Raw genomic sequence first — 25143 nt, 5'->3', positions numbered from 1 at the left:
GTCCCTAAAATTGACTAAGGCTTCTTGTGGTTAATACGTGTAACTTCTTAAGATGGACGACACGTCTTAAGGTTTATATGGTTTTTCAAAAGGATTTCACAAAACTTAACGAATCTTGCATGTTCACATTCGATATGGACACCATGGACGGGGGTTGCATGTTAGATATATGTTCTATGTTGGAGGTTTCAAGTAGGGCATACTTTAGGAAAACCTAACTTTCAAAATATGCATGGGTAATTCATAAGTAATTGGAAGAATTACATAAGATTGTTAGAGTGATGGCGGAATCTTAGTGCTTAAATAGATTTTCAAACTATTTTCTTTTGTTTTCTTTACTTTCCCAATTTATTTAATTATTTTTAATTAAATTCGTTTTTAATATTTTGGGTCATAAAATCACCCTTTTCTAAACTCTGTTTTCAAATAATTAATTAAGATTTGGGTTTAACATAAATTATTCATTCAATTCCTGTAAAAAATGACCTTGCTTAAGTTGCTATACTACGATAACTTTGTACTCTTGCAAATATTTTTATCCCTACTTTTGCAGGTGGTAAAAAACTCCATCAAGAAATTATCGTCGTTGCTGGGATGTCAACTTCATACTCAGAGACCAATTAATTGATTAGTCTTTTTTATTGATAAGAAATTAGTTAATAAATTTAATTAACACATCTAAGAATATATATATATATATATATATATATAATAACACTTCTAATCCACAACCACAAAGTACCTTTGGGCACATCGAAGGGACACACTTAGGCGAGGAATATTGGAGCGAATAGGGTGTTATGTCGATTTAGTACTGGATCATTACTTAGGTGAAAACTAAGCAGCTAAACAATTTTTTTTTTTTTTTTTTTTGAAAATAAGTTGTTAAACTCATTAACAACTTATTTTTTTTTTTTTAAGAAAAAGCATTGTATAGAGTTAATTTTGAAAAGACAATCAGATTTGCTATATGTGTGCAATATTAAGAGCTTATAAGAGAAAAAAAATGATACTATTAACTTAATTAACGAGAAATTGAATATAATAAATTCGAATTTTATATTGAAAACGAAACTGATAATTTTTAATAAGTTTAAAGAATTATTTGGGTTTTTTTTGAACAAATTTTCAAAGATATGGCTCTTTTACCTAGAAAAGAAAAGATTGAAACACTACTTGCAACCCGTTTTTGTAATGCCAGAATCATTTAGATTTTGATATTTATAATTTTAAATAAACCCTGCTCTGGCTCTGAAATTGAGCAGCTCTCCCCACCTTAAATTTTTTTGTTAAAGAAAATAAACCCTGCGTTTTAACAATTAGATTTTGATATTTATAATTTTAAATAAAAATTTTAAAACAAAATAAAACACTATATCTCATATTTCAAAAAATTTATACGACACGAGTTTGCTGGGGGAAAAAAAACCAGGGAAACACACATGCATCCGCCACTTTCGTCAGCACAGAAAGACATAAGGACAAAGATTGGCTTAAATAATTAATAATCGGACATAAAAAATTTAGTAAAACATCGAAATTTGAATTAAAAAAATTTGCCTCCAGTCGTACTCTGCTCTGCTAAAGGTCTATGCAACCAAGAACAACATGTGCAGATATGCAGATCCTCCTCACAAACCAATCAGATTTCTGCAGAAGTCAGAACCGCGAAAATCCGTAGCTAAAGAGCAAACACCACGAATCCCAATCAAATGGGCTCAGTTGGGTTTTCTCTCCACTCACCGTTCAGCTCTCTGCTCCTCTGCTTTGCTCCTCATTCCGCTCGAAACCCCAGAAAACCAAAACCCTTTTCAAAATTCACCCCAAAAATGGCTCTGGCCACCCCTACCACTTTTGGGTTCAGCAGTCTGCTCGAGACGTTCACGTTGAACGTGCAGAGAGCAGAGAATCGGCCGCTGAACGTGCCGCTAACTGCGCCGTTCACGATTGCGACTTCGCGGCTGGAGAGGGTGGAGAATGTGGCCGTCCGGGTTGAGTTGAGTAACGGGTGCGTGGGCTGGGGTGAAACTCCGATTTTGCCCTTTGTGACTGCAGAGGATCAGCATACTGCCATGGTTAAGGCTAAGGAAGCTTGCGAGTTCTTGCTTCGAAGTCCGGCGATGACGTTGGGTTCGGTTTTGGGGGAGATTGGTGGAATTCTTCCTGGACATGAGTTTGCTTCTGTGAGTATATGAGTGGAAAGATTACTTTTTACACTTACATGATTGGGTTTTTACTTTTTACTGTGATATGGGAAAACTTTGCAGTTGAATTTAGCTGGAGTTGGATAGCTTTGTAGGACTCTGAGTGGAAAGATCTTATCTTTTGTTTGTTTGCTGAGAAAGTGTAGGAAAAAAGGATAGAGGAAGTGGGAGTAGTTGTTAGAGTGAATGATTTTCCCGGGAAAGTTCAGACTTAGCTGAGTTGAGTGTGACTAGTGTGAGCAAGTTTTTCCTTTGCTTTAAGAACTACCTTTTTATTGGCTTTGTACAAAATTTGTTTTGCTTAAGTCAGCATTTTGATTGGCTTTTCGATCCTGAACACGCGAATCTTATGCAGTTTTTGTTCACAACCAGCAGAATTTGTTTAGCAGTATGATGTCCTTGTAGGGAAAGTTTACACTTTTTTATATGTTTATTTGTTAGTTTTGGTGTTTGACAATCGAACACCTTTGCTTTTAATTGAGTAGGTATTGGGATGTAAAAGTCTTATCTTTTTGTTTGTTTACTGAGAAAATGTAGGAAAACAGAGAAGTGGAAGCGAGTAGTTGTTAGATTAAATGGTTTATTTGTTGGTTTTGGTGTTTGAGTATTGTATTTTGATTGGGTTTGGTTGTTTGGTGATTTGAACAATTTTTGTGTTGAATGTAGTTGGAATTTGGGTATAAAGATCTTATCCTTTGTTTGTTTGCTGAGAAAATGTAGGGGAAAATAATGGAGGAAATAGGAGTAGTTGTTAGAGTGATGTTCCAGGAAAGTTTACATTTTGCACCCCAACTGTGTAACGTTTAGGCTTTAGCTGAGTTGGGGTGGGACTAGTGTACAAAACTTGGTTTGCTCAAGTCAGCGTTTTGATTGGCTTTTTTATCCTGATCACGCGAACCAGGTGCAATTATTGATGAAAATCAGCAGCACTTGTTTAGCAATTTGATGTCTTTATGTAATAGCATTATTAAGGGTTTCCGAAATCTTTTTTCGCTGAATTGGAATTGAAGGTTAGGGCAGGAGTTGAGATGGCGTTAATTGATGCAGTTTCAATGAGTATCGGTGTCCCTTTGTGGAGACTGTTTGGTGGAGCTTCAAACACCATAACTACTGATATAACAGTTAAGCTCTTGTTCAAGTAACTCTGGCAGTTAAAATTTTGCTTTATTCAGTGAAAAGTAGACTGAACTTTATATGCGCAGATTCCGATTGTTTCTGCAGCAGAAGCTGCTACATTGGCTTCAAAGTACCGTGAAGAAGGATTTAAAACTTTAAAGCTTAAGGTGGGAAAGAATTTGAATTCAGACATAGAAGTCCTTCAAGCTATACGTGTTGTTCACCCCGATTGCTATTTTATCTTGGATGCTAACGAAGGATATAACTCCAACGAAGCTATCCAAGTTCTTGATAAATTACATGGTAAATGATGCGGAGAGAAGGCAAAGTTACCATTTTTAGCCTGTGTGTCTGCAAACAGCATATTGATTTCCCTTAGAAAAGTAAACAAAACACTCATGGTGAAAACCTACAAATGAGTTTCTGAAATATTTTCTTGTTTTTTTTTTTTTTACCTTTCAGAGGTGGGAGTGAGTCCTCTTCTCTTCGAACAACCGGTCCATAGAGATGATTGGAAAGGCCTCGGAAATGTTTACCGCGTTGCGAAAGACAAATATGGAGTATCAGTTGCAGCTGATGAGAGCTGTCGAAGTTTAGCTGATGTTAAGAAAATAGTGGAAGAAAATATTGCCGATGTAATTAACATTAAACTTGCTAAAGTTGGGGTTCTTCGAGCCCTTGAAATCATCGAGTTAGCAAGGGCAGCGGGATTGAATTTGATGATTGGTGGTATGGTTGAGACTAGACTGGCCATGGGTTTTGCTGGCCATCTTGCTGCTGGCATGGGGTGCTTTAAGTAAGTATCATTATCCTTTCCATAAAAGATAAATCATTTGCATTTCCTGCTGGTTTTGTTGGTTTCCCAAAATTCTTTCGCTTTCTATTTCCAAATCCTTCAGTAAGTGTTTGTATTCTGTACAGGTTTGTTGACCTAGACACGCCCTTGCTGCTATCAGAAGATCCGGTTCTGGAGGGTTACGAAGGTATTGCCATTTCTCTGTAACTTTCAAGACATTTTGCCATCCGTAATTTATGCTTAACATCGAGCAATTGGTTATGTTTTTCCGTTTTGTGGCTAGTTTCGGGTGCGGTTTATAAGTTCAGAAATGCTAGAGGCCATGGTGGATTTCTGCACTGGGACAATATTGCTTGGTAAGTCGCAAAATCTTTGCAGTCTGATTCTGTTTCCAACTCTCAGTCGGAGAAATGTTATTGCAAATGCAACTAACGAGGAGTTCATTGTTATCCATTGTCACTCTAACCATGTCGATCTTTCTGCACAGACGAAGCTTGCAACTCAACAATTTGAACTCCGAGCAGCATCTGATGGCGGAGAAAAAGCTCCCCGGAATGGAGCTTCATCAAATACTGTCGTATTTTTTCAGATGAAACATTTGAATTCATAGACCACAACAGCATTCGGCATTGCAAATTTCCACGCATTGTAAATAATTGCTTAGCTGATTGATCTGTGTAAGTAGGCAATGTGGATCCATTTTTGAGTCTATTTGCCCCCCCTATTTTTTTGAACTTCCATTCGTCACGTCTTGCTGTACCTTGTGTAATATGTCGTTAGATATCGCTCTTGAATTATGTATGTCAGTGCCCGGAAGGAATGCTGCTACTATCGTATTTGTGAAGAGAACTTCTGAATCTGAATAATAATCCTTGTACTATTTGAAGAACTTCAATGGCGTATTTTCGGTTTATTTTCTACCATTAAAGAGTATATGAAGCTCGGTAGGCTGTTTGTTTAGAGGAACCAGAGGCTTCTGCAGAACAAGAAAATGAATCATTGAATGAACACTTAACGGATAATGATGCTTCCCTAATTACAATTCCCACTTACAAGAGATTTTACCATGCAACTGGTTGTAGATTAGTTCCGACCGGGAATCGAGATCCTCTTCAGATCTTGCAGTCTGGATCCGACGGACTGAGTAATCTAGACTACTTATTTCAAATCTCACGGCTCCCATTAGTCCATACCACTAACCCATCTTACAAAAACTAATGAGCCAATGTTAAAGAAATCAACCCCATCTCATTGAAAGACCTACACAAATCTAGAATAAAGAATTCTAGAACATTCATTGAAGTTGGTTAGCTAGATTATCCAAGTTAAAGTAATTATTTGTAGAAAGGACTAGAATGTTGTTTCTTAAGTTGGTGGAAGAGTCTAGAAGAATGGTGGGGTTTCCACCAACATGCAAGATTAGTGTAAATAATTCTAGCTTAGGAAGTTAGTGGAATTATCTAGATATCTTTAGCATGATGTGTCCATGCTTCTCCAAGGTTCCATCCATGCTTATAAAAGGAGAAGGCATCCACACCATTTGTATCAACAAAAAAAAAAAAAAAAAAACCAACCAAAAAGAAGTAAGAATCAATTAAGAAGACTAAGTGAGAGTGAGAAGTAGGAGTAGTCTTGTGAGCAGTGTGAGTGGTCTAGAGTTTGTCTCTAGAAAGAAAGTGAGTGTCATTGCTTCTAAAGTGTGTCTTTGAGAGTTTGTGTGTTGTAATATTTTGTGTGTGTAATACAAGTAATTTGTTTACTTGTGTTGTCTCTCCAACACTTGTGTTAGAGTTGTGTACTCTAAGTTTTTCCCCAACAATTGGTATCAGAGAGGTACGATCAAGGACCGTTTATAGTGAAGCTTTCAAGAATCATGAGAAGTTTAGTACTTCGCAAGATTATTGGTTAATCTTGTTCGGCTTATCGAAGCTCTACCGACACGATGGGAGACCTTCAAGTTGTTGGAGGAATCAAGAAGTTGAACAACAAAAATTACAGCACATGGGCGACGTGCATGGAGTCTTACCTACAAGACCAAGATCTTTGGGATGTCGTTGGCGGTAATGAAGTTACGCAGCCGGATGAAGACACCAGCAACACTTTGAGAAAGTGGAAGATCAAGGCAGGTAAGGCCATGTTTGCCTTAAAAACTACAGTTGAAGATGACATGTTGGAGCACATACGGAAGGCCAAGACACCAAAAGAAGCGTGAGACACCTTTGCCACACTATTTTCAAAGAGGAACGATACAAGACTGCAGCTTCTCGAGAACGAGTTGTTATCGGTGGCCCAACGAGACATGACGATTGCTGAATATTTCCACAAGGTAAAGTTTATTTGTTGTGAAATTTCTGAATTAGATCCTAGTGCTGCCACTGTAGAATCCAAGATAAAAAGAATAATTATCCATGGATTGAGACTCGAATATCGAGGCTTCGTTGCCGTTGTACAAGGATGGCCAACCCAACCATCATTTGTTAAGTTTGAGAATTTGCTTGCCAATCAAGAAGCTTTGGCAAAGCAAATAGGAGGGGTCTCATTAAAAGGTGAGGATGAAGCGCTCTACACTGAAAGTAAAGGTAGCTTTAAGCAGCATGCTGATGGTGGATCTAAAAGAAATGGTGACAAGGAAAAAGGTCATCAAGGATGAGGGAGTTCTCGACCAGGGGGAGCTCTGAAGTATCACGGCAACCGTGGTCAGTCCCATAATAATAAAAGGTTTGAGGGCAAGTGCTACGATTGTGGACAGAAGGGCCACATGGCGAAGGAGTGCTAGTTCAAAAAGCCTACAGAGAATAATGTTGCCAACTCAGAGAATAAAAGTGAAGATGACTGGGATGCCGTAGCATATCTAGCTATGAAGGAAGAATGGGACGCTGAAGCATCTTCTTGGTGGTGCTCAGAAAATAAGGTGTTGCCTGACTTGAGAGAGATTGAAGATACGTTGCAGGAGGAAATGGAAGACCAAGTTGCCCAAACCCAATCGAGTCTAGATGAGCTCGAGGAATTGCTTGATGGTGACGATGTCAAGCAAGAAGTACCTAAAAGTCCTTGGCAAACTAGTGTGTATCAACAACCAGAAGAAGAAAGACCTAGTGAAGTGGAAGTATCAACTCCACAATCACAACTACGGAGGTCAACGAGAATACCGAAGCCAAATCACAAATACGCCACCGCAGCCATAGTGGAAGAAGCAGTTGAAGCTGAGATGTGTAAAGAAGTGTCACAGAATTCCGAGTGGCATACATCTGGGCAAAGAGGATGTAGTGCTAAAGAAAAATCAACCTTGGGATCCAATGGCAAGGCCAAGAGATGTGAAACTCATATCACGCAAATGGGTGTCCAAGATAAAGCATTGTCAACCCAGCATAAAGAGAATAATGAGATGGTGTTGAGGGGGAGTGTTAAAGAAATCAACCCCATCTCATTGAAAGACCTACACAAATCTAGAATAAAGAATTCTAGAACATTCACTAAAGTTGGTTAGCTAGATTATCCAAGTTAAAGTAGTCATTTGTAGAAAGGATTATAATGTTGTTTCTTAAGTTGGTGAAAGAGTCTAGAAGAATGGTGAGGTTTCCACCAACTTGCAAGATTAGTGTAGATAATTCTAGCTTAGGAAGTTAGTGAAATTATCTAAATATCTTTAGCATGATGTGTCCATGCTTCTCCAAGATTCCATCCATGCCTATAAAAGGAGAAGACATCCACACCATTTGTATCAACAAATAAAAAATAAAAAACCAACCAAGAAGAAGTAAGAATCAATTAAGAAGACTAAGTGAGAGTGAGAAGTAGGAGTAGTCTTGTGAGGAGTGTGAGTGGTCTAGAGTTTGTCTCTAGAAAGAGAGTGTCATTGCTTCTAAAGTGTATATTTGAGAATTTATGTGTTGTAATATTTTGTGTGTATAATACAAGTAATTTAATTACTTATATTATTTCTCTAACATTTGTGTTAGAGTTGTATACTCTAAATTTCTTCCTCAATATCTAGATCTCTTTCTTCTCTTGATCGGTCTAAATTGCTTGGCTCCGAACGGTGAGATTTAACCTTTTGCTCGAAAACATTTTATTTGTTTCTTATGGCATTGAGCGTTTATGCTTAGGTTGGTATGATGACACGTGCTTCGGCCTTCAAAAGTCAAGTCTATCCAAGCACAGTTCAGAAGTTTACACCACATACCATAAAATACATATAACTTTTTGAATTTTGTTGAAGAATTCGACCCATGTCGAAAATTTGACGTAATAAATTACAACATACTGAATGGTTTTTTTTGTCGTAAAACTCAACATCATTCAAATTATGGATGTAGTTAAATTAAAATAATATTAATGTGATTAGTAATAAACTAATAACTCGATTTTGAAAACTTTGACAAAAATAAGTTCTATGCCAGATTAAGATTCCTCGAAGAATTTTCCCCGTTTGTGGTTAGATGCAAGTTTATTAGAGTTTACAGTTTTTCTTCGAGTAAATTTATAAAAACGAGCTTTATGTTTGTGGAATTACTTGTGATCAAGGGGAGATGTACATTGGGATCAAGGTGAACTCATGATTATTCAGAATTTGGAAAATATGCATTTGAAGATCTTTTGAGGACTCTTTAAATGTTTGGTATGAGTCATTATTGTGTCTACTAAGTGTTTGATGTAACGTTTGCTAGACATATTTTAGCAGCACTCGGCATGCTCCATCTCTTGACATATGCACAACATGGTTTGGCTGACAACAATAAGTCCACTAATATTCGATGAAATGCCTCGGTGAATAAATTTTTTTTTTTTTTTTTTTTTTTGCGCTCTACGCACTCTATTTCTATATATAAAAACTTAAATCTATAATATTGAAACCCACCAATGTTCGAATTCTAAATCAGTCAATGCTTATGATTGTGAGCTTATCATTGTTGTGACACTATCTATCAAGTATCAAAGGACAGATCTTCACCAAAGTAGGAAAATATATCACTCACTTATCAGTTGAGCATGACAATTAAACAAGTTAATTAACCATGATTTCAATGCCCCACATACAATCATATCGCCAAGCACTCATCATAATTTGACCTTGAATGCCCACGCTAGCCCACTACTCTCCTAATCATTCATCTTTCACGCCGATTTCATGAGCTTTCTTCATCAAATACTTTGATAATTACCACCACTCTGCAACCCACAATGTACTTAAAGTGGTGGGATTTTAGTATTATTTGGCAATTGGCATGCATGTACTATAATCGAAAGGGATACTCTCCGGATCTCTTCTTTCTAATTCATCAAGTTTGGGAATTCGGGCCATTAAAATTTGATCCAACGGCTACAAACAGGGGCCCGCTTTAAAAATTATAATAACTTTAGCCGTTTGATCAAATTTCAATGACCTGGATCTTTGTGGATTATGCGGAAGGGATCCGAAGATCCCTTTCCTACTATAATAATCTAGGACAAGAGAAATTTTGATGTCTGATAAACAATGACGGATTCAGAATTTTAAGGCCGAAGGGTTCCAATGTAAGAGGTATGGTGATAATATTACAAGTTACATCGTTTAAACCGTAAGCGTCTTTTTTTACATACTAGAAAAAAAAAATCTGTTTCTTCAATTTATGAGTCCACTAATAATTTTTTATATTCGTTCCCTAAAAAAATTTGTACCGTTCCATTAAAAATTAGTATGAAAAAGCAACGACATTCAAATGAATAGAGAGAGTTTTATATGGGTCGTCTTCTTCACAAGGAGTGTGTTGCAAGCCTTCAACTCATTCACCCTTCCTTAATGAAATTGCTAACTTACAACTGTATGGCGTTTAACAACATAAATAAGACTACTTAAACAATATAGCCCTAGAAATAGAACGGTCCTCCCTGCCGAAACATTTGAAGGATCCTCGAAGGACCTCCTAGGCGTTTTTCCCAAACCTTGGGTGGTTACGGAACCACCCGGTCCCTCTATGAATCGCCATGCCGACAGAGTTTATGCGGCCGGCCACACACAGAATCAAAGCTCACTATTGAGATGCTTTCTTTCACAAATTTAAGGGATTTTCTTTGTCTTCCACCAAGAGAGAAGGAATTGGAGATAGCTTGTGATGGAAATTTCAGATGAAATGAAAGTTCAAAGAGAGACAGAGACAACAAGCGCCTACAAAGGCAAAAGAGCAAACTCTTTCCGATTTTACACCTTTTTTTTTTTACACGTATGCGGGATTGATATCTTTAACATGTTCTCTTACGTGGACAACACAAATCGGATGACTTGAATTACGTGTGGCTGTTAGGTTTCACAAACAGGACAACTTGCTCTAATACCATAAAAAAGTTAAGAATTTCATTATAAAATCAATTGGCAGTATGAAGGATAATTCAATTTACTTATAAACACAAGCAAAACCCCTCATTTATTCGATGTGAGATTGATCCTCTTAACAATGTCTACATCCTAAAAATCGCTTAAATCCAAGAGTGCTAATCTAGTCATCTACTCATTTTTGTCACGTCTAATTGAATTTTGAAGTGCAATGTACGTAATCATTTTAACCACCAATCTCTTAAATTAATTTACAAAGCAAACATGCATGATGCGGTTAACTGTATTTGTAGCATTTGTAGTTATCCAATTGTTGCGATGCCAGCCAACTAGTATGCATTGGTTCGGCGATCGACAAGACTGATAAATGTAAAAGCAGTTAACCGTATTAGAGAAAAACTGCTATAAGAAAAAACTGCTATAAGAAAAAACTGCAGTGAGTAATATGCACACAGATTGTAGGAGCTCAAAAATGAATTATAGTATTTGCATTACGGATATCAAGGATGGTGATGATGATTAGTGATTACAAGCATGATTACGCAAAATTCCAAGTGCATGGTCAAATTAATGATTAAAGCATGTGGGGTGGCTGGAACATTTGATTAAAATTTGCCAATTTTTTCACAAATCGGCATCACCGAAAGGCGCATGGTGGTTTAATCTTTAAAGTGTTGAGAAAATTTTAATCTGTCAGAAATACAGTTTAGTATACTAAATGTTATAATATAAGTGGTTGAATTTTTTTTTCAAATATCCAATTACTTGTATGATAATATTTAGTGCACTAACAGTTTCCAACATACTGAAAAATCTTTTTAAAGTGTGGGCATGCTTGTAGACTGTTGGCTGAGTTTAAGATCCACTTTCTTACACATCAAAATTTTAAGTTCACGTGTTCCAAAAAAAAAAAAAAAAAAAAAAAAATTTAAGTTCACTACAGAAGCAATCATTGAGGATATAGGTGGTCTTTATTCAAAGAAAATAATTTACGGACGCTTTTTTCTCTTTCCAAACATCACGTGCTTTGTGATATGATTAAAGGCCAACAGGTCTTAAATTCGACTGACTCTGAATAAATCAGGGGTAAGGAAAAAAAATAAGGTTTTAACTATGCTAGCGCGAAGGGCTTCTTGAAAAGCAAATATGAGTTTTCAAAATATGAAATTAACTATAATTAACAAATATCACACATTGAGTGGAATGAAAATATTACCTAGTGAGATTTTTCGACTTGAAAAATATTAACATATCACTGAATCGATCAACTAACTTTTTTTATGTCTCGATCACTCGTCATATGTCGCTATTAATTTACACATTTTATATATTTTATATAAATTCCTCGTCCCACCTGTACTGTAACTAAACTTTTGAAGTAAAAAAAAAAAAAAAAAAAAAAAAAAAAAAAAAAAAAAAAAAAAAAAAAAAAAAGAGGTTAAAATGTAAACCGGTGGTAATTATTTAAGTATGCTATCTCTTGTATAAATAGAGAGGGGGGCCTAAGCCAAATGCACCACACAACCAAAGTTAATAATTTAGACATTACTGTTAGAGTCGAGTTGAGTGAGGATGAAGGCATCATATGCTTCCTACATTGCAATTGCATTGTGCACTGTGTTGGTGCTGCTGCTGGCCACAGCGCCGGTGTCAACGGCGGTAACATGCAACGCCATTCAACTTAGCCCCTGCGCCGGAGCAATCACCTCTTCAACTCCACCGTCGACATTATGCTGCAGCAAGATCAAGGAACAGAAGCCCTGCCTCTGCCAGTACCTCAAGAACCCTAACCTCAAGAAGCTTGTCAACACCCCAAATGCGAGGAAAGTTGCCAGCACATGTGGCACTCCCTTCCCTAAGTGCTAGAATCTATGATGCATCATGCAGCCTCACACCTTGAGCCCTATATATATATATATATATATGTTATCTCTATGTTCGACATGGATATATGATGCCTCTTGCTCATTTATTCCATGATTAATGAAGATTAGAGGAATTAACTTATGCTTAATTAAATTGGTGTGTTCTATTTTATGTATCTATATCTATGCTGTACTTTCGGTGTGTGGTTTATCAATAGTAGTGATTGTAAAGTGCTACTTATATATATGATGAGAATTGGTATTGGATAAGTGCTTAGATTGCTTTTGTACGAACTACTTCTGCTCATAAGCGCTTCTACTAAAAGAACTTTCATTAAGAAGCAACACTTCAAAGTTAGAGGCGCTTTTGGTTGCTTCTCCAGAATGTACGTAAGAACTTCTAAATTTTTCTGCCAAATGCAGTTAGAAGCGTTTTTGGTTGTCAGAAAGCACTTATAAGTTATAACAATTTTACGAGAAGCCAATTTCTAGTGAAAGTTAATTCAATTAGATTTGAAACCATTGGAAACGAATCAATTCTTTGTTGAGATTTGAAGATTACAGAAAACTAGAGTTCCATATCAAACACCATGCAAAGTGTGCATTGTGCTCAATAGTCACACTTGACAACACAGACAATGAAAGCTTGAAAAATCATTTACATATACATTATTTCAAAGAATGTAAAGTACTTGCAACAAAAATGGACGTTCTCACAAATTGAGAAGGTTGGAAATCTGGTTCCAGCCCATCATCCATGGCCTCCTATCAGATGGGAGCACAAAATTGAGCTCAAACATCTCTCTCGACAGGTTTCCGCTTTCGCAGAAGCCAACAAGCTTTGCAACTATTTCAGCACTCTCCTGAATGTGCCTGGGATCATGGGGATCTTGCCAAAGTTTGTTCACAAACTGCAGCTTCCTGTGCTTTCCTTCAAGCGGGACGTCCCATTTCATGTACAATGCTTCTCTCTCCTCTGCTGTCAAGCGTGAAGACAACCTCTTCGCAAGGAACTCTCTTTCGCGCTTTAGCGCTCTCATGCTGCATATCGGAAGTTATTAGGAATATTTAACTAAAAGGAATGATTTCAACTAGTTACTTGAAAAGAGAAGAAAAGAAACCTTGATGACAACGAAACTCTGGGTTCGTCTCCCACATGAGCAGGGCTACCATCCCCAAGTTCCGCGAGATGCTGTTGCAGCCATGTCAACCGTCTCAGCTCCACTTCGACGTAGATTTGATCAGCTGGGTCACCCTTAAACAACAAATAAAATTGTGTCCTATGAATGATGGAGACAAAGCACAAATCCCATAACTCAATGATCTGCTGTCTTTGTTCCTTGAAAGTTATTTGCCACGAGACTTGGGGCTCCTCAGTCTCACATGTGTCCTCATCATTCTCTAAATTGTACCCGGCTGCTTCATTTGCTTCCAGCTCCAGAACCTGGAGGCGTAACCAATTGAAACGAAATGAGATTTCTTCACAAGGATAAATAGAATAGTATACGCATGTAAGTTCTGTTAGATAGTAGGAAAAATGCATTTTCATACCTGGCAAACTAGTAGCTGCTTTTGGTACTGCAGTTTGGCCACCCGCTCTTTCAGTTCCGTTACATATGTTCTAATGTTTCTTACGTTCTCTTCTGCTGCATTTTGGAACATCTTCTGCATTTTCTTCATGTTTACTGAACTAGAACGCCGATAACCTGTTGGAGTGCTTTCCTTTGATGAGACATCTCCACATTCTTCATTCTTTGTCGGAGTCCCCTTCTCAGACTCTGGCTGAATCTCACCGGACATACTATCATCATTCTCAGGAGCCCTATTTTCAGTTTCAGATTCTGCAATTTGCCGAGAAGCTGATAGAGGTGAGCAAGGTGATCTGATGAAATTTTGCCGGTTGGCAATGTTACTTGAGGCCAAAGGTAGACACTTCTTCTTTTTGGACTCCTTTTTAGACTTGGCGGATGCCTCAATATTGCACTCTTGATAATTGCTAGGAAGAGACATCACCAATTTATCTATCGACTTCTGAACACTTTCTAGCTGTTCCTCGAGATTTTCAATCGTGCTGCCCTGTGAATGAAGTCTCGTAATCTCTTCCTTGAGATTAGCACTTACACTCTTGTTAGTAGGAACTACAGTTCCAAGTTCAACTTCTTTTGGCACTGATCTGACAGAACGCATTTCTCTTATTTCTGCTTGCAGATTGGCAATTGTTTCAGCTGCATCTTGGTTGCCTAGCCTATGACAAGCCACCTCCTTTTGTAATACTTCCAGAGCTCGATTTGCTTCTTCCCCAAGCTGTTCTTGCAGGTGTTCAAGTTTGCGGATTTCATGCATTAGTGTGAAAGGAGCAGTTGATGATTGCCTCATAGACTGCCTCAAATTTCTTGCTCTATCACCAGGGCCTATATCCTTTTTGTCGGGTTTTGTTGATAGAACACCGGTGTATGAGAGACATTTCTTCACAGAGGGATGGGGTATTCCCGAAGGGTTTGAACCCTGAAGTTGATATATAATAAGAATATATGAGTAAAATGAAATACAAATGAGAGAGAGAGAGAGAGAGAGAGAGAGAGAAAGAGAGAGAAATGGAAATAGACCTGTGGATCCTCCTGAAGTTTTTGCTGTAATTCAAGCACCTGAGACTGAGCACGATCTCTTTGGCGTCTCAGTTCTTCAATCTCCATTTCCATCTAGTGATGGCCAAACAATTTGAAACATTTTATATATACATTTCCAAGCACATGAAATGAAATCTAGCAAGACAAGTATGTTAGTTTACCTGCTGAATTTTCAATTCTTTTTCCCTTAATGGGTCAGGGGTGCGCAGCTCTGCTTCCAGTCTCGCTACTTCCTTCTGCAAATGTTTCACTAGCTGTTTGTCCGAAACAACCTAGCAAAATGATCATATACACAAGTAAGGTAACTAAAATGTCTATTGTAATTATGTACAGTTGCAAACTGAAATATGTTGCAAGAAAATTAACAATACCATATTCACACGAGCGTTATTTGTTACTTCCTTTGCCCTGGTGGCAAAGAAGAGTGTATTGCGAGATTGTTCAAAATGGCTCAATGCCGGACTCAAGGTGCATATGATGGCTGTGCGTGCATTCCCACCTAGAGAATGCTGCAATATGCGAGTGAGCTTTGAGTCTCGATAGGGTATATGACCACTTCTTTTCCCACTGCTGCAAATCAAACCAGTTCACACAGGTAAGAAAAAAAAACTGATTATAATCTTTCAAGATAAAAATGTACGCAAATATAGATTCTGACCTGAGTTTTCTAATGACAGTTGTGAGTGTCATCAAGCTAAGGTTGATGTGGCAACCTTCCCTGAGCCTAGCACCATCTGCAAGTGATTGTGAAGCTCTTTCGCTTCCAGCCAGATCGACAAAGTTCTGCACATCATCGGCATTCATACTTGTTAACCATGACGTAAAATTGAAGCAAGGATTTTCTGAAAAGGTATTTTGTTCCTTTCTTACCAGGCTTGCCACGAAAGATCTCACGCAATCTGAATTCTCACGGAGTGTACTTTCAATTGTCTGTAAGGAGGGGAAATGTTATTTACAATGTCTCGGTTGTGAGGGAAAGGGAAAAACCATCACTAACTAGCATCAAAGATCTATGATGAACTGACCAGTCTTATTATCTGATGAGACCGGGAGCTGTTATCATTTAAAGCAGTTTCACCAACTTGTCTTTGGGCTTCACAAATGCTGATTAAATGTCTCAAATGCTGATCATTGCTTGCAGTTTCCTCCACCAGCTTCTCAACCACGGTACCTTTCTACATTAGGAAAATACAGAACATGAGTGAATGTCAAAGAACAAGTGACGGTAACGAGTATAGGCTAAGGCTTATAGCCACACTACCTCTGGATCATCTAGAAGCTTCAAACTACGACCTGATTCAGAATTTAGCAGGTCCCTCACATTCTCGTTGTATATTTCAAGTCCAGAGATTTTTATTGTAAAGTCTCTCTCCGGAGTCTGCAACAGAACAATCCGAGTACATTAGTTTCAAAGAAACAATCTTCACTATAACTTTCATAATTGTTATTAGTTTGTCATGATTAAACTTACATTGATTATATGATTGTAGATATCAATGACAGCTTTCTCTGTTATCCCTCTCATTGTGTATGTCTTCCCACTGCTCGTTTGCCCATAAGCGAATATAGTTGCTGCAGTGCCAAAGAAAATAAATCAATTGTTGAAAAGCGAGATGAGGATCGAAAAAGAAAAGACATGTGTCTAAGGATAAGCCACTACCATTGATGCCCATCAAAGAAGACAAGGCGACATTTTTCACTCCTTCCTCATATACTGCTTCCGTTAAGGAAGTAGGACCGAAAACTTTATCTGCAAACAGAAGAAACCAATGAGCCAATTATTTAATGTGAACCATTACAGCTGAGAAAACTATAAAGAAGAAACATAGGCAGAGGTTTTCCCATACCAAATGTGAATGGGGCCGGTTGAACTGAGCGTTCTTGAGGCGGGGGCTTGTAAACAATCGTGTTGTCATCGAGGCATTCCCACGCAACTTGGTCTTTTGCTAGTTGCTCTCTTTTGTTTAGAGGCCTTAAACGCACTGTGACAACAATCTTCTCCTCCTTAGCTCTTGGCCCGCCCGGAGTTGAGACTGGTGTCCTGTCTATTTTTGAAGCGGGTGTTGATGCTGGTGTCCTGTCTACTTTTGAAGCTGGAGTTCCAGGAGTTTTGACAGTCATTGTTTCTCGAATCTAGCAGATCAAACGAGCTTGAAGAACACCAACACCGAATCTCAGGCCTCTCCCAGGAAAGCTCTCTCTGTTAAAACCACTCATGGATTATAAAACTTTTCAGAAAGCAATTGAACGAAACGAAAACCTCAGAATTTAGTAACAATCTCAGATCTGAAACCCTCAATAGTTCAAACATTTATCCCTGAAATCTACAAACTTTAAATCTAAGCTTACGATAAGCAGCTGAATCTAACAGGATAATCTTCCAACTAATACACAATTTAACATATAGAAATTCACAGCAACAAATATTCCGAAAACCGATTAGCTCCCAATCCAAAAAGATTTTTCATCAGAAAATTGAAAAATCATCCAACTTGTCCGTGTTTATAAGATGAATTCAACTTCAACAGTTGGGGAAAGGAAAATTTGAACATTTTTACAAAATAAAAAGGAAAAACAATGAAAACTTCCCTAATTAGTAATCATGTTAAGAATCAATTTGTTTCCAATTAAATATTGGGTACATCGAATTTCCAATAAGCATCATAATCTGCATATATGGAAAGGGAAAATCAGCAAACATTAATTTAAGAAACGGAAACTCACAGAAATAGAAAGCCGAAATCGACCCGAAAACTTCCGGAATTCTTCGGCGCACAAGAGGATCGAGAGACGAAAGAAGCGCCCTTGAGTCCGAGGAGAATCACTTCGAAGTCAAAGTCGAGTGTTGGAGAAGGAAGATGAAGAGAGTGAGAGAAATGGTGATGAAAAGTTATTGCCTCGTTCTTTCTCTCACCTTTATTATTCAATTTTGAATCTAGGGCTCCCAACGGCTAGTTTTCCTTTTTTCCTTTTTTCTTTTTTTTTTTTTTTCAATTTTTTTGGCTTTATTTAATTGAGGATTTTACAGTTATACGCCGATCTGACAATGCGTTTTCGTTTTCACGAGTTAAATCGGCCGCGTCGTGTAAAGCGGGGACCGAGTTTCAAGTCGTAACGGTTATTATTTTATTTGTTTATTATTTAATTAATTCCCCTATTCACGAAAGGGCAAAAAGAAAGAAAGTCCACAACTTTCAATTATTGGTCCAGCCTGGCACTCCAAACAAATTTGATTTTGGCCTTTTGAGAGAAAGACTCGTATGTCACGTGACAATATCGTTTTCTTGCTAATAGAAGAATTATTATTGGTATTTTAAAAATTATATTCTACATTTTCAACTTTCTATATTTGAAAAGAAAAATACACTTATGAGGAGTGTAAAATGAGATTTTTGGAGTGCCAATAACACTTCCAGCTAATAATAAGGATAAAGTTAAGGAAATTAAATTTATAGATTAAATTTTGTAAATTAATGACATGGAAGTTAACTATTGAATTATTACTTAAGTGTTTATTAGCGTGTTTATTTATTATTAGTGACTTATCATTTAGTTTGCAGATTTAATCTGCCTAGCATTACTTTAAAAAAAGGGTATTTGTTAATTTCTCATCGTGGGTCTTATATATTTGGTGTCTGACACTAATGTGATAGTATACCCTTACCATATAAGTTATTACGAGATTATTTGTATGAGAACGATACCATAGCAGTATATTCATGCCATAAAAATTCTTATCTTTTGAAAGATAGATAGATGGCTCATAATGTGGGAAAGGGATCCTCTCCGGATCCCTTCCACCAAGGCCACCAAGTCCACCCATCCGAACTATTGAAATTTGATCCAACGGCTACAAATAGGGGACACTTTAAAAAGTTATAATGATTTTAACCGTTTGATCAAATTTCAATGGTCCAAATGAATGAACTTGGTAGATTTGGTGGACTTGGTAAAAGGTATCCGGATAGAATATCTTTCTCATAATATGTGGAAAGTTACTCAAAAGTGCGCAAAGTCGAACCATTTGAAGTGGTCGGTTCAAACCAGTCTGACCATTTTGATAAATTGAAATAAGAAAGGAAAGTCAACTTTCAAATTTTGAATTTGGTGAGTTTAATATCTAATCTAATATTAAGCCATTGGATCTCTTCCATCAAGTCCATCAAGGCTACAAATATGGACCTTTGAAATTTGATCAAACGGCTAAAGTTATTATAACTTTTAAAATGACCCCTATTTGTAGTCATTGGATCAAATTTCAAAGGCTCGAATTTGTGACATTGGTGGAAGGGATTCGAAGATGATCCCTTTCCTTCAAGTATATACTATCATGGTGCACCTGCTTTTCTTTTTAAAAGAGGACCAACTCATAGACCACTTTTTTGGGGTTTGGATTTTGACTTATTTATGAAGTATAATTTAGTAATATATAAACTAGTGGCATAATGATTGAGAACGACTTTCAGATTCATATTTCACAAGGTACATAATAGATTTGATTTCTAATGCATGTGAATCACACGATATTGATGCATATAGTTGAGAGGGAGCCTAATTACATAGGCTAGCACTCAAATTAGTTATCTCATACATGAACTGTTGTCAAGTCTAGTGTTACAATCAAATTAGTTATCTCATACATGAAGAACAAAATATAGATCACCAAGATGTTAGTGTAGATATGTTTATCCCATATAGGCCTGGCAAACATGTCGTGTTTGTCGTGTTCGTGTTGTACTAGCTATCTTAATGTGTCGTGTCATGTTGTGTCAAAGCCGTTAAGATAACTAATTTGTAACAGGTGACCCAATAATGACCTAATTCGTTAAAAGGTCGTGTCATTACTTGTCAGATTAATGAATCATACAAGAAATTGACATGCCTAATGTCTATTTATCGGGTTCTTAACAGGTGTTACCTGACAACGATCGCACTCGTTAACAGGTTAATCCGAAACTCGTCATTTTAGTGACATTTCATGTCGGGTTAATAGGTCCTATAAGAAATTGCCGAGCCTAATCCTATACCTAAACATTAATGTAACATTCTATTTCATGGCCTTCTCGATCCAAGTACACACGTCCTTAGAAGAGAATTATTGGAGTAATTAAGAAAGTAAATTATAAAGATTGGAGGAAGTAGGAAGCAGGGTTTACAACCTTCATACGTTGGAAAATATTAGGTTGGAATGCACATGAACATGTTCTGACTTCAAATTAAAGCACAAAGTTAAAACTTAATTGCTCCAGAGAAGAGAGAATTGATCATCTACTGTAGGACATGAACAGATCGGGCTGCCACAATAGCCGGGTTGCTATAATTCCCCTTCCGAAGCTCCGCCTCGAATTCGATCAGCCATGACTGCAAGCTCTCCCTCAATCTAGGCACAATGTGATCACTGTCACCACCTTCTTCTTCTTCTTGACCTCGGGATGCATCACGATCAAGTTCCGTCGACACAACAAGCGCAATCAAACGATACAGAACCCGGCAGGACCCTGCAGGAACCGCCCCATAAAACAGTCAATAAATTAAACGAGCATTTAAACAAACAGCTGGTAAACATAAAAACAAAATGGTTTGCTTGACTCACAAGCTACGATACCCAGCAATGCGACGGCGTTTCGCGTCACACGGCAGCACAGAGCTAGAGGATATAAGATGATAAGGAAGATTACAAACAGGACGTTTTCGATCACCGATTTGATTCTGAACATCGCCATTTTGATCATGATTTGGAGTATCAATCTCCCCGCCTCGATCACGAATCGGAGCATCAGTACCTCCTCCGAGGAGCTGTCGAAAGAAATCGCGAGCAGCAGAGCCCCCGGAAACAGCACCAGTAGCAGCTTCAGAAGAACCACGCTGGTCACAGTTTCAGCTGCATCAAAAGCTTCGGACTCCATTGATGCTGCAAAATCCAATGACGATCTTATCCTCCCTGACGAGGGTTTAAGGGTGCTTGGAAAGACAGACGTGACGTGAACCCAAAGAAAACTCCTCCTCTTGGGCCTTGGGGTAATGGGCCTCGCCACAAACAAATCTATGAGATTTTCAATTTGGTCCCTCAACTTCTTTTTTGTCCCAAATCCTAGACTTTTAATATATACAGAAAGTGATTTTCATTACAAAAGTTGATATAATGATAGATGACTATGTTTTGGACTACATTTCAATAAGCCATCTACTTTGATCCAAATACCCTCCATCTACCCGCACGTAACTACTTTTATGAGTTCCATCTCATGTCACATATGTAACTTTTAGGTTTTTTTTTTATGCATAAAAGTTGTGACATTTCAATGTCCATAAAAAAAAAATTGTCTTTCTGGCACAGTCAATAGAGCGTCGATCATTCAAAAACCTAAGCTAAATTGAAATGTGCCCCCCAATACTTCTGTGAATTTTAGCTTCGGAAGCATGCCATTTTTATTGTTATTTAACACATTTTTCAAATCTTGGAAACTAATGAACTTGAGGTGTAAGTGGTGAATTGCCCTGACAAGCATGTCTTCTTGTTTAATCCAAGGATACCTTCATCCCTCCACTTATCAATGTAGATTAGAGTAGTGACGTCTTCCTTAAAAAAACTCCAAAGTGCAAAAAAAAAAAAAAAAAAAAAAAAAAAAAAAAACTTGAGGAGGAAAGTATTTAAAAGACCAAAGTGAAAAAACTCCAAAACTTAGGGCGAAAATCTGAAATTAACCCTTCACAAATATACTTGCAAAAAATTCTCGTTGCTTTTGGGTACTACTGTGAATTGGGTTGTGGCGGGCAGGGGCAGGCTGGGCAGCGGAGGTTCAGTTTCTTTCTTCCAGTTGGGTTTTCAAAATTTACTTCCGGAGAGAATCAAAACCCATAAATTTGAAGCTTTTGAAAAGATGGACGCCGAACCTGCCATCACCGCCGCCACCGCCACCGTGGATTTCAAGCTACTAGCACTTGCGGTATTTATAGGGGCTCTGATGGTTGCCATTTTTTCCGGCGGCCCGTTGAGGAAGATGACGATTTACGGAATCATGCACTCGATCCTGAAGCCTCTGTGTCTGTTGGTTGGTGTGTTGTATATCGCTTGGACATTGCTGTATCTTGTTGCTTGTGAGTGAAGCTACCTACATTTTTTATTTTCTGCGAGTTAGTTCACCAGCTGTTTGTTCAAATGACTGATTGAGTATTTGTCGACGGTTGCTTTTCTGCAGGGTGCTTCCGTCTCCTCTTTCTTTTGGCCCGAATTGTGCGGCGGAATGTCCCGAGAGAAGGTTTGGCGGATAGATTGGACACATGGCTCAAGGAATTTGAGGGGAAGCTGGACAATGGAAATGATAGCAGCAACCCAACTACTGAGACGGAAGCAGCATCGCAATCCAAGTCGAATGAGTCCATCTCCGGACACGAGCATTCCACTTGAATCTTCAACATCGTATCTCAATTTTTCTTTGTTTTGACAAGGCGATACTCTAAACTACTCTAATTTAGTGGATGGGTTTTACGGAATGAGGATTTGTACTCGGATGGGTGGGGCACCTTACCCTGCTCAACCGACCTAACTCACGTTTGTGAACTTTGATATTCTATTCCATTTCCTTCCCTTTTTATGAGTGTAAATTGCAAGTATGTTCAGTTTGTAAAAGATTTACTATCCATTAAATTTCACCAGTTTTTCCCAAAATCCTCGACTTTGTTTTCTTGTTCAATGCTAGAGCTTAGACAAACATCGAAGTAATTAAGAAGTACAGGGAATTACTAGATATTATGTTCTTAAAACTGCACAACCTACATGCTAACTCAACAGCCAAATCCACCGGCAACTAATGCCGGATCTTACCAAAAATACCCGTCTGGTCTATACCCAAAAGCGTGACATTGGCCTTCAAAGAACGATGGCGAGGAGGATCATGAAGTGCAATGAGTGCCGCAACTAAACCAGCATTGCTTGCTATGCTAGGCTCAGTGAATTCCTGCTTGTCCCTTTCATCTACGAACTTATCCAAATCGTCGGGCCCTGCTACCATGGCTCCCAAAAGCACATTTGGATTCGGGTCCTTAGAGTTTTTCCATTTCTCTCCCTCTTCACAAGAGTACTGATGACCGTCCCAAGGGATTGATGCGCTTCTGTGGTGCACTTGGGTTGGAAACTTATCTCCGAAGCCAACCATGTAGCTCATCTTCATTGGATTATCTCCTAGAATGTAATTGACCTGAAGAAAAAAGACTCGTGTTATTATGCAAATGGAAGAGTAAGCTTGTATATCCGTAGATTTGATACTTCAGCTTATAATATATAACACTTGCCTGAGTTATCGAGAAATTGCGCAACATATCGACGGAAAACATATTGATGGAAAAGCCAGTATTAATGCAACTCCCACCAGAACTACGCAGAAGATCAAGGTAGTCGCTGTACAATTTACTAAGAAAAGATGCTGTTGCAGCATATTCGAGAGGTGCCCGCGCGCCATAAGTAGGCCTTTGGAGGAGCAATCCACCTGCATTTTTGGGAATTTTGAGGCATTGAACTACTCATAAATGCAACAATAGCTGCATGCATTGTAATATGCTCAGATATATATATACCTGGTGTTGTTTTCTGAGAAGAAATATAAGAACACATGAGGGTGTCAGTAATGTCTGATGACGAGTCGAAAGAAGATTCATACGGGAATCCAAGATCACGAAAATATCGGAGACGTGTTAGCAAGACCTACAAAGATGTAATGTACCAACTAGTTATTCTAAATCCAGAACTGGGAGAGCACAAAATTTATTCAACTTCATAAATTCCAGAGCAAATGTTGCAGTAAATAACCGCATTGGCAGTGAGCTTGTTGTTCCAATAGAAAATCCCTTTATCGGCACTTGTTTCGTTAGCAACTGCATACTTAAATTCTTTTGTGGCATAATCTAGATATGAATTATCGCCGGTAGCGAAAAACAACCATGTTCCTCCCCAGACCAGTTCATCTTGGAAACCAGAAGAGTTGTAGAAATTCCTAGATTCTCCTCCACAAGCATCAACCTTGGTGTATGCTCCTTGCCTAGCAGGGTCTAGTTTGGTAATTGCACTCTCGTATAGCTTCTCAGCTGCAGTGACTAGTTCTCCTGAGTATACATTGTCTTCTTTAAACACTAATGAAGCGGCGGACAATGCTGCAATAATTTCCCCTGCTAAATCAGAAGCAGTGCTGTTGCAGATCGAAACAGGTCTGTCGTAATGCATGTCTTCAGGCCTTTGCCAGCAGTTTATGTCATTAGGAACCTTGGCATCAATGTTTCCACTTCCAACCTAAATTGGAAAAAAGGAAAAGGAGAACATTGTCCCTAATAGTTCATTATCGTGTTCGAGAAACAGGATTCTGTTGCAAAACAATGAAAACTGAAAATGAAATGGTCATCAAAACGGGACTTAAATTTTTCAGAAGGCTTGCCTGAGAATACAATATGAACTCTGAAGTTGTGTTTGGAGGAACAAAGAGTTTGAGCAAATAATCACTGCCCCATTTTATTATTTCCTTGACATGATCAAGCTCACCAATATCAGCATACTTTTCGTGGTATTCGATCACAGTCCAACTCAACAGGGTTACGGTATAAGCTGTAGGGAAGCTGAACTTTATGTTGTTGCCAGAATCATAGAAACCACCCCAAAGATTCACCGGTTTACTGCTCAAATTCCCATCATGCAATCCTGAACTGGCGCGAAATTTTACCAGACTATTATTTGGGTAAACCCCAGCTGATCGGATAAGAAAATTTTCAGCAAGTTAGATAAAAGAAAGAAGTTCCATGTAATTCTTTCTAATCAAATGCATGATGGTAGAAACATGTTACATATTTGCGCGTCAAAGAACGTCAGAGCTTGGCTCAATGCACGCGTAAGATTCTTCGAAGGGTGGCGATGATGCTTTTGAAGAGCATTAGGCAAAAGTGCTACCAGTAAAATTAGAGCTAGGACAAGAAAAATAGTGGATGCAGAAATATAAAGGCAACGTTTGAGGTAGTTTTTATCGGTGATAACGAGATTGAATTCGTAAGACTTGGAGTACGGAGAAGGGAGTGAATCATTGGCTATGGAAGACTGAGGTAGTAGGTTATAGTCAATTTCTATGGAGTTCCAACGACTCGCTGAGGGAAGCAAACGGTGGGCCTCGGAAACTGTATGGACAAACCTCACAGGTTCTAGGTCTGCTGCCGATGCTTGTGTCTGGGAACCTAGAGAAGATGGCAT

At 38.1% G+C, this 25143-nt stretch overlaps 5 protein-coding genes across 5 annotated transcripts; 2 read left to right on the top strand and 3 right to left on the bottom strand.

Annotated features, from left to right (window-relative positions):
• The first annotated feature begins 1640 nt into the window (after positions 1-1640).
• Positions 1641-4945, top strand: LOC137711972 (L-Ala-D/L-amino acid epimerase-like). The gene is made up of 7 exons (XM_068451122.1): positions 1641-2183; positions 3215-3325; positions 3407-3623; positions 3783-4116; positions 4242-4303; positions 4400-4472; positions 4604-4945. Coding segments are annotated over exons 1-7 (1269 nt in total). The 5' UTR covers positions 1641-1712; the 3' UTR covers positions 4605-4945.
• Positions 4946-12836: 7891 nt separating this feature from the next.
• LOC137713641 (kinesin-like protein NACK1) lies at positions 12837-17761 on the bottom strand. Its single transcript, XM_068452966.1, has 14 exons — positions 17643-17761; positions 16766-17118; positions 16579-16668; positions 16390-16490; positions 16180-16296; positions 15944-16093; positions 15789-15848; positions 15577-15701; positions 15290-15488; positions 15080-15190; positions 14898-14990; positions 13843-14796; positions 13413-13735; positions 12837-13332 (listed from the first exon to the last, which is right to left on the bottom strand). The coding sequence occupies exons 2-14, from the start codon at positions 17037-17039 to the stop codon at positions 13005-13007; spliced, it is 2925 nt and encodes a 974-aa protein (XP_068309067.1). The 5' UTR covers positions 17040-17118; positions 17643-17761; the 3' UTR covers positions 12837-13004.
• Positions 17762-20119: 2358 nt separating this feature from the next.
• On the bottom strand, positions 20120-20824 carry LOC137712421 (uncharacterized). Its single transcript, XM_068451500.1, has 2 exons — positions 20512-20824; positions 20120-20416 (listed from the first exon to the last, which is right to left on the bottom strand). The coding sequence occupies exons 1-2, from the start codon at positions 20822-20824 to the stop codon at positions 20187-20189; spliced, it is 543 nt and encodes a 180-aa protein (XP_068307601.1). The 3' UTR covers positions 20120-20186.
• An 874-nt stretch (positions 20825-21698) lies between these two features.
• Positions 21699-22352, top strand: LOC137712461 (uncharacterized). The gene is made up of 2 exons (XM_068451530.1): positions 21699-22016; positions 22118-22352. Exons 1-2 carry the CDS (start codon positions 21800-21802, stop codon positions 22324-22326), a joined length of 426 nt encoding a protein of 141 aa, XP_068307631.1. The 5' UTR covers positions 21699-21799; the 3' UTR covers positions 22327-22352.
• A 374-nt stretch (positions 22353-22726) lies between these two features.
• LOC137712420 (endoglucanase 25-like) lies at positions 22727-25143 on the bottom strand. The gene is made up of 6 exons (XM_068451498.1): positions 24747-25143; positions 24344-24651; positions 23725-24201; positions 23493-23619; positions 23211-23404; positions 22727-23116 (listed from the first exon to the last, which is right to left on the bottom strand). Exons 1-6 carry the CDS (start codon positions 25141-25143, stop codon positions 22727-22729), a joined length of 1893 nt encoding a protein of 630 aa, XP_068307599.1.

Source organism: Pyrus communis, chromosome 13, assembly GCF_963583255.1.
Source record: "Pyrus communis chromosome 13, drPyrComm1.1, whole genome shotgun sequence".
Lineage (NCBI taxonomy): Eukaryota > Viridiplantae > Streptophyta > Magnoliopsida > Rosales > Rosaceae > Pyrus > Pyrus communis.
This window is presented reverse-complemented; position numbering and strand designations above follow the sequence as displayed.